This window comes from Lithobates pipiens, unplaced genomic scaffold, assembly GCF_037356315.1.
Source record: "Lithobates pipiens isolate NorthernLeopardFrog02 unplaced genomic scaffold, aLitPip1_a1.2 Scaffold_3, whole genome shotgun sequence".
Taxonomy (NCBI): domain Eukaryota; kingdom Metazoa; phylum Chordata; class Amphibia; order Anura; family Ranidae; genus Lithobates; species Lithobates pipiens.
Window position 1 is genome coordinate 123,046,672 of NW_027507790.1, and position 23,721 is coordinate 123,070,392.

Genomic DNA, 23,721 nt, shown 5'->3' on the forward strand with positions numbered 1-23,721 from the left:
GTCACAGTCCATTAGAGTACCGAGTACCTGTCACAGTCCATCAGGGTACCCGAGTACCTGTTCCAGTCCATCTGTGTACCAGAGTACCTGTCACAGTCCATCTGAGTACCCGAGTACCTGTCACAGTCCATATGAGTACCTGTCACCGCCCTTCAGAGTACCCAAATACCAGTCACCAAACCATCAGAGTACCTGTCACCAGGCCATCAGAGTACCCGAGTACCTGTCACCAGGCCATCAGAGTACCCGAGTACCTGTCACCAGGCCACCAGAGTACCCGAGTACCTGTCACCAGGCCATCAGAGTACCCGAGTACCTGTCACCAGGCCATCAGAGTACCCGAGTACCTGTCACCAGGCCATCAGAGTATCCAAGTACCTGCCACCAGGCCATCAGAGTACCCGAGTACCTGTCACCAGGCCATCAGAGTACCCGAGTACCTGTCACCAGACCATCAGAGTACCCGAGTACCTGTCACCAGACCATCAGAGTACCCGAGTACCTGTCACCAGACCATCAGAGTACCCGAGTACCTGTCACCAGGCCATCAGAGTACCTGAACGTACTACTTCAATGTTCGGCCTCTCTATGTGGCCAGGCTGTGTAAAAGTCCTACACATGTGGTATCGCCATACTCGGGAGGAGTAGCAGAATGTATTTTGGGGTGTAATTTTTGCTATATACATGCTATGTGTTAGAAATATCTTATAAATTGACAATTTTGTGTAAAAAAAAAAATGCGTTTAAATTTTTTTCCACATATTCCAAAAACTTCTGGAAAAAAATGAACCGTTCAAAAGACTCATTATGCCTCACAAATTATACGTTGGGGTGTTTGCTTTCCAAAATGGGGTAATTTTATGGGAAATGCCATTGTCCTGGTACTCCAGGGCCTTCAAAAGTGTAATAGGTGGTTGAGAAATGAGATGCGTAATTTTTGCTCGTAGAACGTCTGAAGGTACTACATCAATTTTAGTGCTCTGTATGTGGCCAGGCTGTGTAAAAGTCCTACACATGTGGTATCGCCGTACTCGGGAAGAGTAGCAGAATGTATTTTGGGGTGTAATTTGTTGTATGCATATGCTGTGTGTGAGAAATAACCTGATAATATGACAATTTAGTAAAAAAAAAATAAAAAAAAAAAAAAATCTTCATTTTGCAAAGAATTGTGGGAAAAAATGACAACTTAAAAAAACTCACCATGCTACTTACTTAATACCTTGGGATGTCTACTTTGTAAAAAGGGGTCATTTGGGGGGTATTTGTACTTTGCTGACTTGTTAGTGTCTCAAGAAATGAGGTACACCTGATGTACTGAAGGCCTGATCAGAAGTGATCAATTTTCAGTGATTGGCACCATAGTTTGTAGACTCTATAACTTTCACAAAGACCAAATAATATATACTAATGTGGGTTATTTTTACCAAAGATATGTAGCAGTATAAATTTTGGCCAAAATTTATGAAGAAAAATTACTAATTAGCAAAAATTTATGACAGAAACGAAGAAAAAGGCATTTTTTTCACAAAATTTACGTTTTATTTTATTTATAGCACAAAAAATAAAAAACCCACTAGTGATTAAATACCACTAAAAGAAAGCTCTATTTGTGTGGAAAAAAGGATGCAAGTTTCATATGGATACAGTGTAGGATGACTGAGTAATTGTTATTCAAACTGTGAGAGCGCTGAAAGCTGAAAATTGGTCTGGTCAGGAAGGGGGTGTAACTGCACTGTACTGAGGTGGTTAATAACCATATGGGCCCTGCAGTTAAAGATAGTAAAGGTTTTTTTTTTTATTATTGAAATCTTTTTTTATTCTTTTAATGCTCTGTGCAACGATCTTGCATGGTTAAAATGGTTCTAAAGTCTCAAGGTTTTTTACCTTAATGGTAAAAAACCTTCTCTGCTGCAGGATCCCCCCAACCCCCTCTTATACTTAGTTGAGTCTGATGCGATCCAGCAACGTGCACGAGAGCAGCAGCTCTTGCCACTGTCTCCCTCCTCACTTGGCATACTGATAGCAGCAGAAGCTATTGGCTTTACCGACGAGGGAGCGAGGGCAGGGCCGAGTCCCGCTGTCTGTGTCAATGTATGCAGCAGCAGGGCTTGGGAGCAAGCATGCACAAGGGCCCTTATAGGCAGCGGATTCCTGTGGGGGCCGTGGACAGAGAGGAGGCGCCAGGAGCGCCGGTGGGGGGCGCTTAATTTTATTTTCCTTTGCAATCACTTTAAGAAGCCCTGCACTACAATTTCAAACCATAGACATTGCTATTCAACATCCTTCTGAATGAATCCAAACTATCTTAGGAACCCTCCCAGAGTAGTAAGATATTGTCACTATACCTTTTATAGAATAAAAGCTCCTCCCATTTGTTGTCAAAGAAATAAGATTGCACCCAATATTCCAGACCCCTCCAAAAAAAATAAAAAACATTCCTAGATAGAGAAGGTTTCTATTATCGCACTAGATGCAAAGCTACAAAGAGAAAAAATAGAAAAATATGAGCAGAGGTTCCATTCTGTAGTAAATAAACAAGAACATAAAATCAAGTCTTTGATTATGTGTAATTCAGACCACGTAACCTACATGTTGGAATGTCCATGCCCAATGCAATACGTGGTCAGGACCACACGCAAGCTACGGACCAGGATTAATGACCACGTCACTAATATTACTAACGGGTTTACGAAACATAGTTTATAGAACCATTTTAGAATGTTCCATAACAGAGATACCAGACTACTAACCTTTTATGGGATAGATAAGATATCAAACATTGGAGAGGCACACATCTTAAACAAGTGGTTTCTAGGAACGAGACCCAGTAGTTATACCAGCTGGGCACTATGCAACCGGCGGGTATGAACATTGAGTTGGACCTGAACTGCTTCGAGACTAATGAATAAGAACGAAAACAGTCTTGTTTAAAAATGATCATTTAGGTGTGCTTTTAATCCCAGGATTATGGCATTGGGCTTTGAATCTATTAGGGTTAATGATTGAGGGATTGATCGTTTTATTAAACACAATATTCTAATTTTATTTTTTTGAATGTATTTTATGATGTATTGTAATATTGTAGTTGTCAGAGATACAATCTCACGAGCAGGTTATGCTAAGTGGATTGCTTTGCACGGGTCACCGTGTATTATACATTGTGGATGTGGAAGGTAGAGTTTCTATGCTCCACCAATCACAGCTACTTCCTAGCCATTTAAATTGAGCATGCTCAGTGATCGGTACGCTTCCTGATAACGTATTAATTATGAAACGTACGTCAAGGCACTTCCGGTCACGTCACTTCCGGGTCCGAGCTTCCTGTTTTCTCCCATGCACGAGTGGAACGCACACCGGCTCTGAATGTGAGCCCAGCGGCAAGCGGCTCCATATACAATCTCTGCAGGCTATCCTCAGTGCCAGGCTAAGGCACATTTAAATGGAAGAAGAGAACCTTCATGTTTTATGTATGATTTTAAATAAACCCACAGTATTGCGCTATGTAGTATCCTTTTGTTTCTTCCATATGGGATATTGTGGTGGAGAGGAGGTCATATTACAGAGGACTCTTCTGGGTATCTAGGGTATCCAATCCAGGATTTCCCAAAAGAGCATTAGACCATCTTTTTAAATAAAGAGGTCACATCCATCTGGTGAGCAGCTTTCAATTTGAAGCACAATGGGTGGATTCAATATATATGGTGAAGGAATTCTCTTTTGCTTATTATGGAATTTCAAAACATAATTTGATTCATGTTTTTTTCACTATATATATATATATGTGTTTTCCTGACAGGCTCCATGGCAGCATACGTGTGGGTTAGCCCCGCCTCCATAATTACCCAATAGGACCTCTACTCCCATAAATCTTTGCTCCAAGCTGCTATCCGTGTTCCTTTTTTGTCCTCCTCCATAGGACAGGTGTTTCCTATCTGAAGAGATCTTCACTACGATCAAGTCGGCCGACTATCAAGCTTTTGTTCCTCCGATAGGCCCTGTCTGTTAAGCATGGGTATGGAGTGTATGGCAGAGTAGCACTGAAGGCTTGGTTTGTCCGAAGATAAAGTGCGCACGGCTTATTACCTGCTATGTAAGGTGGCCATTATCTGCCCGGTGGATCGGTGGTGTGTGCTTGAACCTGTTCGGCCAGACGATCGTTGGTGGAGTGGTGAGCTGTAAAAATTCCGTTTTTCATGGCAGCAGTGTTTATGTGTTTTTCTTTTTTCTATCTGTGTCTTTCATATGCCAGCTGGTTCTTGTGCATAGGCGCTGACGCTTCCGCATTCCAGCAGCCTTTCTCCCCCTGTTTCCGGGTCCAGCGCTGCGTTCTGCGCATGCGCGGACCCAAATCCAAAGCGAGGCTTGGTTCCCGCGCATGCGCGCGGGCATCTCGCGTCTGACGCCGCTGATGACGTCATGGGCGCCATATTTAAAACACAGTGAGAGATGTCAGAATTTGGGAATGATTGCAGGAAATTCAGCGACTTCCCGGGGCCATTCTCTGGTTGGTGCAAGGTAGGTTATGATCTGCTCTGATGTATTATTGCTCCTGTGTTTTGTATGGCTGCTTATGAGGGTCTATTGTTGTTACAGTCAGCGTTCTTAGTCATGGATGCCTCACTGCCTACTAGTGACCTGCCCGCTTGTAACAGGTATGTGCATGGCTGGATTGCTGTGTATATGTGGAGTATTCCTTAGCATTTGATACCAGCCTGGTCTGTATCTCTCTCTCTTTCTTGTATATTTCCTTATAGCCCTTCTAGGTCTGAACCGCATTACAGTGCGCATAGTCGCAGTTGATCGTCAAAATCGCACCACCGCAAATCATCGTCAAAGTCTGGTTACCGCAGGTCTTCCAGATCTGGACAACGCAGTGGTCACTCGCACTCAAGCAGAGGACCAGATAATTCATGTTGGGGCTGTAAGATGCCCATTTCATCAGACAAATCGCTCTGTGATCATTGCTTCTCTAAAGTCGCAGATGAAAGAGATGGTGCGGATCAACGCTTGGAATCTATGGTGAGAAGAGTGGTAAAGGAATCCCTGCAGCGGAGGGAAGCTCATCACGCTATGGAATCCCCCTCAGACCCATTATGTCCTTCAGGAGGTGAAGGGCTCTTACAAGAGACTGGGGAATCTTCTCAACCAAGCCACCACTCTGTGCTCTTGTCTGACAGCGAATCGGATCCAGAGGATCCAGGAGTAGGATTTGATTATGCTTTAGTACCTGCTCTTGTCAAGGCAGTGAAAGAAGCTTTAAAATGGGAAGAACCCACTTCTTCCCCCCTCCCCAAACAAAGAAAGTTTTTCAAACAACTCAAAAAGGAACGGCAACATTTTCCTTTCCTATCTGAATTGGGAGAAATCATTACTGAAGAGTGGAGCAAGATTGATAGGAAGAGCGCCATGCAATCAAAGGTGTCTAAATTGTACCCCTTTAAGGAGGATGATGTGAAGCACCTTGAATCAGCTCCTCTGGTAGACGCAGCACTTATGCGTTTAGTTAAATACGTGACTCTCCCTTTGGAAGACACGGTATCTTTCAAAGATCCGTTAGAGAGAAGAATTGACTCAGATCTGAAAAGAATTTAGCTAACTTCAGGGATGGCTTGTAAACCAACTTTGGCTTTAGCCGCAGTCTCAAAGGCTATTGAAACATGGGCCGACAATGTTGAAGAGTTCTTGAGAGGTATCTCAGTGAATACGGCTAAAGACTCTCCTATTCAGGAGATCAGAATGGCATCAGCTTTTTTGGGGGAGGCATCTATTGACATTACCCGCCTTCTGTCTCGGGCTATGTTGGCAGCAGTCTCGGCACGCCGTGCTTTGTGGCTCCGTCCCTGGTTGGCGGATCCAACATCTAAGCAGGCATGGTGTCGTATACCATTTCAGGGTACCTCCTTGTTTGGTAATAAACTAGATAGCGCCATATCCCGGGCCACGGGTGGGAGGTCTGTGTTCCTCCCTCAAGACAGACGTCTTCAAAACCAAAAATGTATTTTCTCAAGAAGGCAGACCTCGGATCGCGCTAGAGAAGCGCGCAGTTATAGGCCCGGCAGGGAGTTCTCTGGATATTGGAGGTCCAGACAATCCTCCCTTAAGAAAACCTCAAAGGGGGCTTCCGCAGGTAATCAAGATTCTACCAAATCTTTTTGAAATTGGGCCCGCTCAAACATGTCAGGTGGGGGCTCGCCTTCTTCACTACCGACATGTTTGGGCGGCCTCAATTCAAGATTATTGGACCGTCAAGACGGTTTCCTCGGGTCACAAGTGGACTTTCATCAACACTCCGAGGTTAAGGTTCATTCCCACAACAATTCCAGGCTCAGAGGAAAAGAAACAGGTCCTATTGACCTACGTAAGTTGTTTGCTGGATCAAGGTGCAGCCGTGCCCGTGCCAGAAGACGAACGTGGCGAAGGCATGTATTCTCCTCTGTTTATGGTTCAGAAAAGAAATGGCGCATGGAGGCCGGTGATAGATTTGACCCACCTCAATTCCTTCATTCGCAAGGAAAAGTTCAAGATGGAGTCTCTTCTTACAATCCAACAGTCAGTGCGGCTAGGGGATTGGTTAATCTCAATCGATTTGAAGGACGCATACTTTCATGTGCCAGTAGCAAGGGATTTCCAGCAATTTCTCCGTTTCGCAGTTGGCGATCAACACCTCCAGTTTACCTGTCTCCCATTCGGGTTGACGACATCTCCTCGGGTCTTCTCCAAGGTACTCCTAGCGATAGTAGCTCTTTTACGAGTCAAAGGAGTTCGTCTCCATCATTATCTGGACGATTTGCTCCTATTATCTCAGGACAGAGATCAAATTCTGGAACACAAGAGTTTAGTCATCTCCACTCTGCAGACGTTTGGTTGGCTCCTGAACCTAGAGAAGAGCCATCTGGTTCCAACTCAAGTGATCGTGTTTCTAGGGGCTCACTTCGACACATTAAAAGGCACTATCTCCCTGCCGGAGGGAAAAATCTGTGTGATCCGGGACAGGATTCACAAGGCTTGGGAATCATCTCATCTTTCGGCTCTACAATGCTTGAAAGTGATCGGCACAATGACGGCCACCATCCCTATGGTGAAGTGGGCCCAGTGGCACACTCGTCCCTTCCAGAAAGGGTTTCTGCAACAGTGGGACTCGTCCAATCAAACACAGCGCATACGCCTTACACCAGCGATGAGGATGTCTCTCCTCTGGTGGCTTCAAGGGAAGAATCTACGCAACCATCATTCGATAGTCCCCATTTCCTGGATAATAGTAACCTCAGATGCCAGCAACAAAGGTTGGGGCGCCCATTGCCTTACGGAAGTAGCTCAAGGAAGGTGGTCGTTCCCGTCGCGGTATGCTGGGCTCAGAAGAATGTGGTCAACATTTCTGCTGTATACATCCCAGGAGTCCAGAATGTTCAAGCAGATTTTCTGTCAAGGGTCAAAATAGACAACAACGAGTGGTCCCTTCACAGGGATGTCTTCGAGTGGCTTCTGACTCTGGGAGTATCTCCAGAGGTCGATCTGTTCGCTTCGCCGTACAATCGCAAGATGCACAGATACTACTCGAGGTTCAGGGATCCTCAGGCGTTCGGGATAGATGCTCTCACGGATTGTTGGAAGTTCCAGAGAGCCTATGCCTTCCCTCCAGTTCCTGTAATCCTACAGTTCCTTCGGAGGCTCAGAGGGGAGAAGGTGGAAATCATTGCGATAATACCATTCTGGCCCAACAGGCCTTGGTTTCCTCTGCTGTTGCTCCTCAGCTATCAGGACCCAGTTCCCCTGCCTCTCAGGCCAGATCTACTGTCTCAAGGCACGCTGTTACACCCGTGCCCATCCTGTCTACACCTCAGGGCATGGTTCTTGAGAGGGGAAGGCTAGAAGCTCTAGGTTGCCCAGAAGAAGCGATTCCAACCCTTCTTAGTGCCAGACGGAAGAGTACCAATAAAGTGTACGAACGTATATGGGCCAGGTTTATGGGCCACATGTCTTCTAGGTCAAATTCATATAATTCTCCAGCAGTTCAAGATATCTTGTCTTTCCTTCAGTCAGGGTTAGACTTGTCTCTGGCAGTTAGCTCTCTTAGAGTACAAGTTTCAGCCATTTCAGCCTTTACAGGAGTTTCGTGGGCGAATCACACCTTAATTCAACAATTCTTTAAAGGAGCCATCAGGCTTAGGCCTCAAAAGAGGCCCAGGTTTCCCAAATGGGACCTTCCGTTAGTATTGGACTTTCTTTCTGATCTTGGAAAGGTTTGGATGCTCCCCTGTCTTTAGGAGATCTCACTATCAAGACGGTGTTTCTGGTGGCAATAACTTCAGCCAAAAGAGTGTCGGAAATTAGGAATCTTGGGTCAGTTGAACCATTTCTAACTTTCTTTCCGGACAGAGTGGTCCTGATCCCTATGCTTGGATCAAATCCAAAAGTCACATCAGTATTTCACGAAAATCAGGAGATCGTGCTACCTACATTTAGAATGTCAGACAACCAAGAGATTCATCCCCTGGATGTTGGTCGCACCTTGAAACAATATCTGGACGCTACAGCCTCGTTCAGACGAACAGACTTTCTTTTTGTCCTTCTTCATGGCAAAAATAAAGGGATGCGAGCATCAGTAAGATCAATCTCATCTTGGGTGGTCCAAACGATTCAAAGGGCATACAAGGCAAAGGGCATGGTTCCTCCTGAGGCAGTGACGGCTCATTCAACTCGGGGCATCTCGACCTCTTGGGCAGCAGTTCGACATGTCGCACCAGAAGTTATCTGTAGAGCAGCTTCCTGGTCTTCAATTAATACCTTTGTTTCCCATTATTGTGTAGAGCCAGCTGCGCTTTCTTCTGTTAATTTTGGTTTACAAGTATTGTCAGTGGACAATGAAAAATAAAATTCTAGTTTCTTTGCTCAACATTTTTAGCCCACCCGGGTGTGTTTGGCGAGTTATTTCCCACACGTATGCTGCCATGGAGCCTGTCAGGAAAATTGAAAATTTATATCAAATACTTACCGTAATTTTCCTTTCCTGATGGGCTCCATGGCAGCAGGAGTTCCCTCCCAAATGTTGGAGTAGGCTAGTTACGGAACACGGATAGCAGCTTGGAGCAAAGATTTATGGGAGTAGAGGTCCTATTGGGTAATTGGCTAACCCACACGTATGCTGCCATGGAGCCCATCAGGAAAGGAAAATTACGGTAAGTATTTGATATAAATTTTCAATTTTTTCTGTTATTGCAATTTATGTATCTTTTCACTTTGTGTTTGTATGATACAAGAAAATATTGCACTTTAACCGCTTCAGCTCCGGAAGATTTTATCCCCTTCCTGACCAGAGCACTTTTTGTGATTCGGCTTTAACTGGCAATTGCACGGTCGTGCAACGTTGCACCCAAACTAAATTGACATTCTTTTTTTCCTGCAAATAGAGCTTTCTTTTGGTGGTATTCGATCACCTCTGTGGTTTTTATTTTTTGCGCTATAAACAAAAAAAAGCCTCAAATTTGAAAAAAAAAAAAAAAAAAACACAATATTTTTTACTTTTTGCTATAATAAACATCACCCAACAAGATATAAAACATTTTTTTTTCCTCAGTTTAGGTCGATATGTATTCTTATACATATTTTTGTTAAATAAATAAATAAAAACCACAATAAGCACATATTGATTGGTTTGCGCAAAAGATATAGCGTCTACAAAATAGGGGATCGTTTTATAGCATTTTTATTATTCTTTTTTTTTTTTTTTTTTACTAGTAATGGCGGCGATCTGCGTTTTCTATCGGGACTGTGACATTATGGCGGACACGTGGGACAATTTTGATACATTTTTGGGACCATTGGCATTAATACAGCGATCAGTGCTATAAAAATGCATTGATTACTGTAAAAATTTCACTGGCAAGGAAGGGGTTAACACTAGGGGGTGCTCAAGGGGTTAATGGGTTCCCTAGAGTGTGTTCTAACTGAAGAGGGGATTGGACTGTGTAGGGGAAAATATAGATCGCTGTTCATACTCTGCCATGATCTGTCACTTCTTTTCTCAGAGAACCGGAAACTGCATTTACACACACAGATGCTGGCTGTCCGTGTGCCCCGAACGATCGCGGGAGCTCGGCGATGATCGCCGGGCATTCGCATCAGCTACGTAGTCGAGCAGGGGGCGTGCGCGCCCCTAGTAGCCACAGGGAGAAGCAACGTTGCATAACATTGTTTTGCCCGGCTGAGCCATTCTGCCGCAGTACAACTGCAGTGGCTGGTCGACAAGTGGTTAATGCACATATTCACTTTAACTTATGTTATATAGGAAATATAATATCACAATTTAGTGCCCCCTATCACCCAATGTCGTTTAATTTGCACAGTGACGGGTTCACTGTTTTTTGGGGAGCAGCTTTTACACACAAGGTATTAGTATAGAGTTTACTGCTTGGCGCAAGGTTTTTCTTTCACAAGCCTTATTATATGCTTACCTATAGTTGCAAACAAACCAGGGAAGTTTACTTAGGATGAAAAACCTTCTGCCTTTACAATCACTTTAGAGCATAACTAAACCCAAAAACAAAAATTTTATATATTCTTACACAGTTACAGCAATCGTTTTTTCCATTTGAGATAAAGGTTTTACATAAATAAATAAAAGCTGATCATTGTAAGCACCCTTTTCAGTGTTAAAGTGGAGCTAAACCCATTGAATAAAACAAAAAAAACAAAAAAGACTGCTGTCTCATTTATGCCATTTTTTATTTGAGCCAAATAACACTTTACACTTTAACTACTTAAGCTCTGTAATCCCCCTTATGACTAGGGCATTTTTTTTACTATTGGGCACTGTGCTACTTTAACTGGTAATTGCACAGTCATGCACCACCTATCTAAATGAAAGGGACACTAATACAGTGATCAGAGTAATGTGTGCTGATTTTACTAAGATGTCAGCCGGTTCAGATGCTGGAGGGATCCACCCAAAAGCCTGACCAGCAGCTGTCTCAACCACTCCTGAGCCAGCCGCTCCTGTCCCCTGCACAGCCTAGTGCTCTAGTGAGCGCTAGAGGGGCAGAGCAGAGAGCTGGTGACTGACACTCACCGTCTCTATGCTCACTGATGACCAAAAACGGAGTGATCAGCGGTATTTTACATCTCAGTTCTCTGCCTCATGCCCCGTACACACGACCGGACTTTCCAGCAGAAAAGGTCAGACGGTCTGCCTAACAGACTTTCGACGGACTTCCGAATGATCGGACTTGCCCACACATGAACAGACTAAAGTCCATTCGTTTTGAAGGTGATGACGTACGACGCGACTATAAAAGGAAGTTTGATAGCCAGTAGCTGCCCTTGCGTCGTATTTGGTCCGTCGGACCAGCATACAGACCAACGGTTTTCCTGATAGGAATTGAGTCCGTCTGACAGATTTGAAACACGTTCTAATTCTAGGTCCATTGGAATTTTTTGAAGAAAAATGATTGGATTATCCCACACACGATTGGATTATCTGATGGAATGATTCCGTCGGACCTATTCTGCCGGAAAGTCCGGTCGTGTGTACGCTGCAGGGGACAGATGTAGAATCACACTGATGCTGCATCCACCTACGTGAGTATGGTTGATTGTTTTGTTTTTTAATCCCATACTTCTCCTTTAGTTGACATAATTCACAGATATAAGCTCAGCCCTGTGATTTACAGATAAATGAAACAGAGTAGATACAAACGTAACAATGTTGTCTTGTATTTCTCTGAACAGTGTATTTTTGACATCAGAAGCTGTTAGAGCTGCTGTATGTACACAACAGCTCCCAGATTTCATTTAAGAGCTGTCATCAAGGCAAAAGGACTGGACAAATGACACACACTGTGTTCTTTGAAAAAAATAAAAATAAATGGGCATGTGTAGCACACCCAGTGTGCTAAACTACTTAAAAGATAATATAAACAGGGGGTTGGGGTTAGGTTATCTACATATTGTGAAATCCCTTCTAGTCTTACTTACTTTGAGGTGTAGTTTTTGAAGAATGCGAGAAAGGAGTCTGGGGAATTTGGCTTGATCCATTTCATTCATAATAGAGACTGCTTGCTTAATGCTAAGAAAGACAGAAAGATAAATCTTAAACAGAAACTATAATGGTTTTGGGAAAACATTTTTAAACAGGTATTATATTATATACATTCTTTGATGTACAATAAATATTTAATGCAAGGTGTACCCATTTCATTGTCACACTGGTCAGCGCAAACACGTGACTGCTTTGGCCAATCCAAATCACTCTGATCCATCCCAGAGAACCTAGAGAAAGAGGGGGACCCCCAGACTTCTACACAGGCTGTGTAGGCACTGACAGCACTTCACCCATGGAGGTAAGTATGGCAGGGACCAGGGGGGGGGGGGGGGGGGGGGGGAGTGAGTACACCTCTGAAAATGTCCAAATTGGGCCCGAAGTGTCAATATTTTGTGTGGCAACCATTATTCTCCAGCACTGCCTTAACCCTTTTGGGCATGGAGTTCACCAGAGCTTCACAGGTTGCCACTGGAGTCCTCTTCTACTCCTCCATGATGAGATCACAGAGCTGGTGGATGTTAGAGACCTTGCACTCCTCCACCTTCTGTTTGAGGATGTCCCACAGATGCTCAATAGGGTTTAGGTCTGGAGACATGCTTGGCCAGTCCATCACCATTACCCTCAGCTTCTTTAGCAAGGCAGTGATCGTCTTGGAGGGGTGTTTGGGGTCGTTATCATATTGGAATACTGCCCTGTAGCCCAGTCTCTGAAGGGAGGGGATCATACTCTGCTTCAGTATGTCACAGTACATGTTGACATTCATGGTTCTCTCAATGAACTGTAGCTCCCCAGTGCTGGCAGAACTCATGCAGCCTCAGACCATGACACTCCCACCACCTTGCTTGACTGTAGGCAAGACACACTTGTCTTTGTACTCCTCACCTGGTCGCCACCACACACGCTTGACACCATCTGAACTAAATACGTTTATCTTGTTCTCATCAGCCCACAGGACATGGTTCCAGTAATACATGTCCTTAGTCTGCTTGTCTTCAGCAAACCGTTAGTGTGCTTTCTTGTGCATCATCTTTAGAAGAAGCTTCCTTCTGGGACAATAGCTATGTAGACCAATTTGATGCAGTGTGCGCCGTATGTTATGAGCAGCGACAGGCTGATAACCGCCCCCCCCCCATCCCTTCAACCTCTACAGTAATGCTGGCAGCACTCATATGTCTATTTCCCAAAGACAACCTCTGGATATGATGCTGAGCACGTGCACTCAACTTCTTTGACCATGGCGAGGCCTGTTCTGAGTGGAACCTGTCCTGTTAAACTGCTGTGTGGTCTTGGCCACCGTGCTGCAGCTCAGTTTCAGGGTCTTGGCAATCTTCCTATAGCCTAGGCCATCTTTATGTAGAGCAACAATTCTTTTTTTCAGATCCTCAGAGAGTTCTTTGCCATGAGGTGCCATGTTGAACTTCCAGTGACCAGTATGAGAGAGTGAGAGCGATCACACCAAATTTAACATACCTGCTCCCCATTCACATCTGAGACCTTGTAACACTAACGAGTCACATGACACCGGGAGGGAAAATGGCTAATTGTGCCCAATTTGGACATTTTCACTTAGGGGTGTACTCACTTTTGTTTTTATATATATTAGAGCTGCACGATTCTGCCTAAAATGAGAATCATGATTTTTTTTTCTTAGAAGATAGATCACGATTCTCGCTGTGTAACATCATCTTTCACATTAAAACAAAAAACAAAAAAATTGGGCTAACTTCACAGTTTTTGTTTTTTTTTATTAATTGAAGTGTTTTTCCCCAAAAATTTTGTTTGAAAGACCGCTGCACAAATACAATGTGACATAAAATATTGCAGCAATTGACATTTTATTTCTTAGGGTCTCTGCTAAAATATATATAATGTTCGGGGGTTCCAAGTAATTTTCTAGAAAAAAATATTGCCTTTAACTCAACTTAAATTTTGGTTTCATCTGACCAGAATATATTCTCCAAGTATTTCACAGTCTTGTCTAAATGTTGTGCAGCAAACTTAAAACAAGCTTCAACATGCTTTTTCTTCAGCAATGGAGTCTGACGGGGTGAGTGTGCATACAGGCCATGGTGGCTGAGTGCATTACTTACTGTTTCTTTTGAAACAATTGTACCTGCTAATTCCAGGTCTTTCTGAAGCTCTCAAAACATGTGACCCAGGAAGTCGGCTCAATTGTCAGTTCTAGCTCTTGGACAACTCTTCTAAAAATTATTTTCACTCCTCTGTCAGAAATCTTCTGGGGAGCACCTGGTTGTGGCCGGTTTATGGTGAAATTAAGTTCTTTCCACTTCTGGATTATGGCCCCAACAATGCTCATTGGAATGTTTGGAAGTTTAGAAATCCTTCAGTAACCAATGGCATCAGTATGTTTTGCGGCAATAAGGTTGCAAAGGTCTTGAAGGTCTTACCTATCATGAAATGTTTCTTGTGTGACACCTTGGTAATGAGACACCTTTTTATAGGCCATCAGTTGAGACTGAACCAGCTGATATTAATTTGTGCCTTTTTGCACCTCACTTTCTTCATGTGCTCAATACTTTTTCCCTGTGCCAATAGCGCCTTCAGAAATATATTCACCTAATAAAATGGTGACGTTTTCATAACTTATTTTACCCGGTTGATTTTCTATTTTTGAATTATATATGGCACCAAGAAAGCCCCATACACTCATAATACAATGTATTGGATAGACTATTTCTGGGATGTTGGCACCCAAGTACACTCCAACCACACCAGCTATCTTCTGCTCCTAGTCCTGCAGGTTCACTCCCTCCCTCCAGCCTATAACTGAGTTATAGTGGATCTAAAAAGTCTACACACCCGTTAAAATGTCAGGTTTCTGTGATGTAAAAAAATGAGAAATAATTTCAGAACTTTTCCCAACTTTAATGTGACCATAAACTGTACAACTCAGTTGAACAACAAAAGTGTGCACAACCTTAAATGAATACTTTGTTGAAGCATCTTTTGATTTTATTACACTCAGTCTATTTGGGTATGAGTCTATCAGCATGGCACATCTTGACTTGGCAATAATTGCCCACTATTCTTTGAAAAAACACTCCAAATCTGTCAGATTGTGAGGACATCTCCTGTACACAGCCCTCTTCAGATCACCCCACAGATTTTTTTCATCGTCAAGTGTATCGTTAATCGTATATTGGGCTCTGGCTGGGCGATTCCAAAACTTTAATCTTCTGCTGAAGCCATTCCCTTGTTGATTTGGATGTATATTTTGGGTCGTTGTTATGCTGAAAGATTAAAGTTCCTCTTCATGTTCAGCTTTCTAGCAGAAGCCTGCAGGTTTTGTGCCAATATTGAATGTTATTTGGAACTGTTCATAATTCTCTCTACCTTGACTAAGGCCCCTGTTTCAGCTGAAGAAAAACAGCCCCAAAGCATAATGCTGCCACCACCATGGTTCACTGTGGGTATGGTGTTATTTTGGGGATTTGTAGTGTTGTTTTTGTGCCAAAACATATCTTTTGGAATTATGGCCAAAAAGTTCAACCTTGGTTTCATCAGACCATAACACATTTTTCCACATGCTTTTTGGAGACTTCAGATGTGTTTTTGCAAAATTTAGCCAGGCTTGGACGTTTTTCTTCATAAGAAAGGGGTTCCGTCTTGCCACTCTACCCCACAGAACAGACATGTGAAGAATACAGGAGATTGTTGTCACATATACCCCACAGCCAGGCATCCCTGCAGCTCATTTAATGTTACTGTAGGCCTCCTGGCAGCCTCCCTGACCAGGTTTCTTCTTGTCTTTTCATCAATTTCAGAGGGACATCCAGTTCTTGGTAATGTCACTGTTATGCCATATTTTCTCCACTTGATGATGACTGTCTTGTTCCATAGTATATCTAATGCCTTGGAAATTATTTTGTACCCTTCTCCTGACCAATATGTTTTAACAATGAGATCGTTCTGATGCTTTGGAAACTCTCTGCGGACCATGGCTTTTGCTGTAGGGTGCAACTAAGAAAATGTCAGGAAAGACCTACTAGAACAGCTGAACTTTATTTGGGGGTAATTAGAGGCCCTTTAAAATGATGTCAGGTGTATACTGACTCCTATTTAACATAAGTTTGAATGCGATTGCTAAATTCTGAACACAGCTACATCCCCAGTTACAAGAGGGTGTGCACACTTCTGCAACCACATTATTATAATTTTTTATTATTCTTAATTCCCCCCCCCAAAAATATTTCAGTTTGTTTATCAATTGAGTTGTACAGTCTATAGGTCACACTAAAATTGGAAAAAGTTTTGAAATGATTTATCTTTGTCTCGTTTTTTTAAATCACAGAAACCTGACATTTTAACAGTGGTGTGTGGGCTTTTTATATCCACTGTATATTGGTACCCACTCCCACAATCCTTGCCTAGGTGAGGAGGACATCTCTTTCCCCATTCCCATTTCTCCTGCAGCCTTCTGGAACACATCACAGGAGGCTGCAGGACCATTCACAAGGCACCTCATGAGCTCATGCTTGTGTAGTGGGGTTCCTCAGGAAGCCACAGCTGGCTCCCGTATCTAAGACAGTGGCATCAGGAACTCCTGATGGTAAGAAGAACTGTCTGCAGGAAGACAGAGCTGGGCCCCAGGTACGGGTAACTACCTGATTTTTTTTAGCCAGCATCTGTAGTATTTCAACCTAAAGTCTCTCTTCCTGAGCTCCAGAAGGTTTTACCCCCTTGCTAATACTGTACACTGTCACTGCACTAATTACATTAGGGGTTAACATCTAGGGGCGATCAAAGGGTTAACTGTGAGCCTAACAATGTGTATTGTGTGCTGTTTTTATTTTACTATCTTGCTATTTTTCAGCCAGATCACTGTTCACTTCTGTACACAGAACCGTGTTTTACAAAAATCCTTGGCTGAAATCAGCTGCCAAACTTGTGCTGTGATTGGATCCAATCACAGCCTGGCTTGGCAGGTGGGTGCACACAAGCGCGCCCTGAACCCGGAAGAAAGGCCACAACATACAAGTACATCTTCCGGCCTGGAGCTGCCGCCCGCTCGCAGTACAATTACTGTGGATGGGCTGAAATCAGATGAAAGTGGAACTTTATGTAAAAACTAAAAATGGCCGAACAGGCAGTATTTTTAATGCTGAAGAGACATGCCTCTGTCTCTTCTAAATTAAAGTTACCTACCAGCCTATCTGCCCCTGTACAATGAGCTGTGCACAAGCAGCTCACTATAGAAATTTTGCAACGCCAAAGCGGACTGATCTCCCACGCATGTGCAGGAGCGATGTCATTTTGGCCTAGCCAATGAAAGTGTCTGGCAACTCATACCCAGAACCCAGCTTCTTAAAGAGGTAAGTGGCCAGCAGGGAGCTCCAGGGCGCCATATCGTTGGAGCCAAGGTGAGTATAGTTCCACTTTAAAGAGGAAGTAAACCCTGATGGGTTTACTTCTTCTTTGTCTCCCTGCAAGGGTAAAGCATAATGGGCTACTATGCATTGCATAGTAGCCCATTATGTGTCACTTACCTGACACAGGAGCCAGCGATGTCACCGCTGTCCCCTGTAGCACGGAGCGTCCATCTTCTTCCGGGTATCACTGCGCCGGCCACTCACAGCGCCGGAGCAGCGATGACGTCACTCCCGCGCATGCAAATGGGAGCCGCCACTAACGGCATATCGATGTTAGCAGCGGCATGCTGCTAACACCAATAGTGCGCCATAGACAGCTGTGACTATCTTTTAGTAAATATCTCCTAAACCATGTAGGTTTAGGAGATAATTCTTGGATTAAGTCTTACCTGTAGGTCAAAGTGGTTTGTAGGGGTTTACAACCACTTTAATATGTCACTAGAACAAAAAGGAAGCTCTCACTCCCACCCAATCAACTGCAGCCGGAGCATTCCCTGCCTCACAGCTGCATGTACACAGGGGCAGGGATGCTTTTGACATCATTGTCCCAAAATGGCCCAAAAATTCAGACCAAGCCTGAGCTCATCCCTAAGCCTAGAGGGGTTTTCCCTCAGATATCCAAACACTTGTTGAGTGTACAGGACAGGAAGTGAAGGAAAATCTCCTTAATGAGACAGATGTGACTATCTTTTAGTAAATATCTCCTAAACCATGTAGGTTTAGGAGATATTTCTTGGATTAAGTCTTACCTGTAGGTCAAAGTGGTTTGTAGGGGTTTACAACCACTTTAATATGTCACTAGAACAAAAAGGAAGCTCTCACTCCCACCCAATCAACTGCAGCCGGAGCATTCCCTGCCTCACAGCTGCATGTACACAGGGGCAGGGATGCTTTTGACATCATTGTCCCAAAATGGCCCAAAAATTCAGACCAAGCCTGAGCTCATCCCTAAGCCTAGAGGGGTTTTCCCTCAGATATCCAAACACTTGTTGAGTGTACAGGACAGGAAGTGAAGGAAAATCTCCTTAATGAGACAGATAGCAAAAAAAACTAACAGCAGTTGTACTATATTTAATAGAATGAAGTAGGGCTTTTTTATAGCGGGAACATGGGGAACGCAGCACTGAATGTATGTAATGGTAAGAAGTTCTGAGGTGTGCTGAAGGGTCATTGATGCTGGCTACTGGGGGGTCTATTGTGCCTGAAGAATATCTATTGCATAGTGGTCTATTATTGCTGGGGAGGTGTATTATTGATGCTAGTGGGGGATCTATTGTTCGGGGGGGGGGGCTTATGTTGCCATGAGGTCAGTTGTTAGTGGAAGAGATCTACTGTTGAGGAGGGGTCTATTGATGCTGGCTACAGGGGGATCTATTGTTCCTGAAGAATATCTATTGCATGGTGGTCTATTATTGCTGAAGCACATCTATTTTTGCATGGCAGTCTATAGTTGCTGGTTGGGCTTATGTTGCTGCTAAAGAGTCTATTGATGCTAGGTTTACTGCTGGGAAATCTGTTGTTGCTACTGGGATCTATTGTTGTTGAGGTCTATTGTTGCTGGGAAGGGTCGATTGCTGCTGACTGCAGGAGATCTACTTTACTGTTTTTCTTGTTTTTAACAAATTCCATACAAATTACTTAGCACCACAAAATGATACTTGGGTCTGTATTCCCTAAAAGGGGTGATACTGGCAGGTGGGTAGGGGGTGGAACCAAAGGATGGTGCTCGGGGATGGGTAGGGGGTGGAACAAAGGGACGGTGCTCAGAGGTGGGTAGTGGGTGGAACCAAGGGACGGTGCTCTGAGGTGGGTAGTGGGTGGAACCAAGGGACGGTGCTCTGAAGTGGGTAGTGAGTGGAACCAGGGGACGGTGCTCGGAGGTGGGTAGGGGGTGGAACCAAGGGGCGGTGCTCGGAGGTGGGTAGGGGGTGGAACCAAGGCATGTTGCTCGGAGGTGGGTAGGGGGTGAAACCAAGGGACGGTGCTCGGAAGTGGGTAGGGGGTGGAACCAAGGGACGGTGCTCGGAGGTGAATAGGGGGTGGAACCAAGGGACGGTGCTTGGAGGTGGAACCAAGAGACGGTGCTCGGAGGTGAGTAGGGGGTGGAACCAAGGGACGGTGCTTGGAGGTGGGTAGGGGGTGGAACCAAGGGACGGTGCTCTGAAGTGGGTAGTGAGTGGAACCAGGGGACGGTGCTCGGAGGTGGGTAGGGGGTGGAACCAAGGGGCGGTGCTCTGAAGTGGGTAGTGAGTGGAACCAGGGGACGGTGCTCGGAGGTGGGTAGGGGGTGGAACCAAGGGGCGGTGCTCGGAGGTGGGTAGGGGGTGGAACCAAGGGGCGGTGCTCGGAGGTGGGTAGGGGGTGAAACCAAGGCATGTTGCTCGGAGGTGGGTAGGGGGTGAAACCAAGGGACGGTGCTCGGAAGTGGGTAAGGGGTGGAACCAAGGGACGGTGCTCGGAGGTGAATAGGGGGTGGAACCAAGGGACGGTGCTTGGAGGTGGAACCAAGAGACGGTGCTCGGAGGTGAGTAGGGGGTGGAACCAAGGGACGGTGCTTGGAGGTGGGTAGGGGGTGGAACCAAGGGACGGTGCTCTGAAGTGGGTAGTGAGTGGAACCAGGGGACGGTGCTCGGAGGTGGGTAGGGGGTGGAACCAAGGGACGGTGCTCTGAAGTGGGTAGTGAGTGGAACCAGGGGACGGTGCTCGGAGGTGGGTAGGGGGTGGAACCAAGGGGCGGTGCTCGGAGGTGGGTAGGGGGTGGAACCAAGGGGCGGTGCTCGGAGGTGGGTAGGGGGTGAAACCAAGGCATGTTGCTCGCAGGTGGGTAGGGGGTGAAACCAAGGGACGGTGCTCGGAAGTGGGTAGGGGGTGGAACCAAGGGACGGTGCTCGGAGGTGAATAGGGGGTGGAACCAAGGGACGGTGCTTGGAGGTGGAACCAAGAGACGGTGCTCGGAGGTGAGTAGGGGGTGGAACCAAGGGACGGTGCTTGGAGGTGGGTAGGGGGTGGAACCAAGGGATGGTGCTCGGAGGTGGGTAGGGGCGGAGACAAGGGGTCACTCAGAAGGGGGCAGTTCCTGCACCTATTCTCTGAGAAAAAAAGAGCCCTAGAATTAAGTGTATATACTTTAAAGCCTGCCTGTTTCCAGTCTCAGCTTACACCGTTGGTGTTCCATCAGAATTGGTGACCCACAGATTTGGTAACCGAAGTTACGTTCCGTCAGCTGCGCATGCATCCAACGCTACCAGGTTTGCTAATCTGACAGAACACCTGCAGTCAGAAGAAGGCAGTGGACATCTTACTACACCCACCTACGTCTTGAATTTCACAGTCATTTTTACAAAAAAGTGAGCACATACATATATAGTATATTGACATCTGCGATGTCGTTTGATGTATCATTTTGAAAGGTTTAGCCTTGAGCTGTGCGGGGTGTACCACCATGGCCTCCACCACCTTCCTACTGCTGGCGCCCAGCTTCATTCAAAATTACACACCCAAACAGCATCACAGATGTCTAAATACTATATTTATTTATATACGCTCACTTTATTGCTAAAATTATTGTGAAATTCAAGACATCGCTAGGTGTAGTAAGATATCCGCTGCCTTCTTCTGACTATGGGTGTTCTGTCACATTAACAAACCTGGTAGCGGTGGACGAATGCACAGCTGACGGAACGCCACTTCCATTACGTAATTGACAGGTCGCCGATTCTGACGGAATACCGGCAATGTCCCTGGAGTTACGTCATCCTGTGCCTTGCCAATGACCGAAGAACGGCACCCAGGAAGAAGATGCCGATGCTGATGGAGGACCTGGATTGTTAAAAAGTAGGTAAGTAAAGTGCCTTTAGTTGTGCTTTAGCTTGTCATTCATCAGACATGTTGGGGGATAACCTCCATGTTTCTCCCATGACAGAAGCCCAGTATGAGGACAGAGCTGCACAGACAGGGTCCCTCCACCACATATGATCATCTCTATGACAGCCCCGCCCCTGCGGTGACAGCTGTCACTCACACACTACCTGGCGCTCTCCTGCACTATCGCCGTTGCCATGGTGACCAGCACACGCCAAGACTCCCTCTACACCCGCTCCGCGCCGCTGAAGGTTCAACTCACAGTGCGAATCACGTGACTCCCTCACAGCTCGTCAGCTGACCGGCTTCTTCCTATATTGCTACGGTGTCCTGCACGCTTCAAAACGCGAAGTGTGCTGGACGGTTGTTTTCTGTTATTCTTGTGTATATTAAACATATTCCAGCCATTTCACCTCCACAGACCTGTGCTCGGCTATTACGTGCTGTAGTAGTAGGAGGGGGGGGGGGGGGGCGGACGGGACAATGTAGAGCTGTTATGGTCGTGCTCTATGCTCAGTCTAGTAGTACGGTGTAGTATGATGTGTGTACACTAGGTGGCAATGTTCACTAGAAGTTCAGTCATAAGACAGTCTATGGGTCTCAAATTGGCGGCCTTTCAGCTGTTGCGAAACTACAAGTCCCATCATGCCTTGGCCTGTGGGAGTCATGCTTGTAACTGTCAGCCTTGCAATGCCTCATGGGACTTGTAGTTTCACAACAGCTGGAGAGCCACCAGTTTGATACTCCCTGCCCTAGACCCTGGGGAATAAAATGGCGATCATGGCAATTTTTTTTATGTCACAAGGTATTTTTGCAAACCCAATTTGTTTTAGAAAAAATACACTTTTAATGAATAAAAAAAAAAAAAAAACACAATTTATACCTCATTTTTTTATTTTTTTTGTAAAATGCGAAAGATGACGTTACGCCGAGTAAATTGACATGTTACCCTTTAAAATTGTGCACACTTGTGAAATAGCGACAAACTAAATTACTTAATAATCTCCATAGGAGACGCAGGTTACCAGGTTAGAGTTACAGGGCAGGTCTAGCGCTAGAATTATTTCTCTCGTTCTACGTTGGCAGTGACACCTTACGTGTGGTGCGCATACTGTTTAAATATGTGTGCACAGCTTACGTATGCGTTCACTTCTGCGCACGAGCACCGAGGTATGGGGTGCTTTAAAAAAATGTATTTAACTTTTTTTACTTTTTTTACACTGTCCCTTTATTTTAATTTTTTTAACCACCTCTATTCCTACTACAGTGAATGTAATCACCCCTTGCAATATAAATAAGGTTGACAGTTCGTTTGGTCAAAAAGACCCCAAATCTCTTTTTTAAATTTAAAAACAAAAGAACATTTTTGATCTTTTGCTTTATGAAAAAAAAAAAGATTTACTTCCAGCCTGGACAGGAAGTGACGTCATGACATCGCTCTGGTCCTCCAAGGCCATAGAGGCAATGAAAGAGGGTCTACTCTTTGATTGCATCTGAGACTAGCTGGTCACATCATTAGATTGTTTCTCGATCGAACCGGCGAAAACGATAATCCTTAGAGACACTGGCAAGCGACAGGAGAGGATGTCCAGTGGCTCATAAGTCGGCAAGTGTGTTCAGCGAAGGCAGCATGTGAGATACTCCTGGTGAGTAGGGTTGCCACCTTTTCTTCAAGCCAAACCCGAACATTTTAGTGGTGCACGGCCCTGCGCTTGCTTAACTCAACCCATTCACCTGAATGCAGGGCTGGACTGGGACAAAAATTTGGCCCTGGACTTCATCCAGACCGGCCCACTTTAATTTTGCAAACACACACAAAAACAGTATATAAAACTATACGCAATTGCGCAAAAAAATGTATTATTAATCAATAACCGTGACCAGTGACAATAAATTATTAATCAATTACCGTGACCAGTGACATTAAATTATTAATCAATTACCGTGGACAGTGATATTAAATTATTAATCAATTACAGTGAACAGTGATATTAAATTATTAATCATTTACCGTGACCAGTGACAATAAATTATCAATTACCGTGACCAGTGACAATAAATTATTAATCAATTACCGTGGACAGTGACAATAAATTATTAATCAATTACCGTGGACAGTGATATTAAATTATTAATCAATTACTGTGGACAGTGACAATAAATTATTAATCAATTACCGTGGACAGTGACAATAAATTATTAATCAATTACCGTGACCAGTGACATTAAATTATTAATCAATTACTGTGGACAGTGACAATAAATTATTAATCAATTACCATGGACAGTGATATTAAATTATTAATCAATTACCGTGGACAGTGACAATAAATTATCAATTATCATGACCAGTGACAATAAATTATTAATCAATTATTGTGACCAGTGACAATAAATTATCAATTATCATGACCAGTGACAATAAATTATTAA

General features: G+C 44.5%; 1 protein-coding gene across 4 annotated transcripts in view; it reads right to left on the bottom strand.

Annotated features, from left to right (window-relative positions):
• The window catches only part of COMMD10 (COMM domain containing 10), a 546,504-nt gene extending 524,870 nt beyond the window's left edge, over positions 1 to 21,634 (bottom strand). For 2 of the 4 annotated variants that reach the window (XM_077462234.1, XM_077462237.1), the window contains exons 1-2: positions 21,456 to 21,614; positions 11,971 to 12,061 (exon numbers count right to left, since the gene is read on the bottom strand). In XM_077462234.1, the coding sequence (XP_077318360.1) occupies positions 11,971 to 12,061; positions 21,456 to 21,487 (123 nt within the window). In that variant the 5' untranslated portion in view covers positions 21,488 to 21,614. Of the gene's footprint in view, positions 1 to 11,970; positions 12,062 to 21,455 lie in introns of all 4 variants that reach the window. The other 2 variants (XM_077462236.1, XM_077462235.1) reach the window with 2 other exon arrangements.
• Positions 21,635 to 23,721: the final 2,087 nt, after the last annotated feature.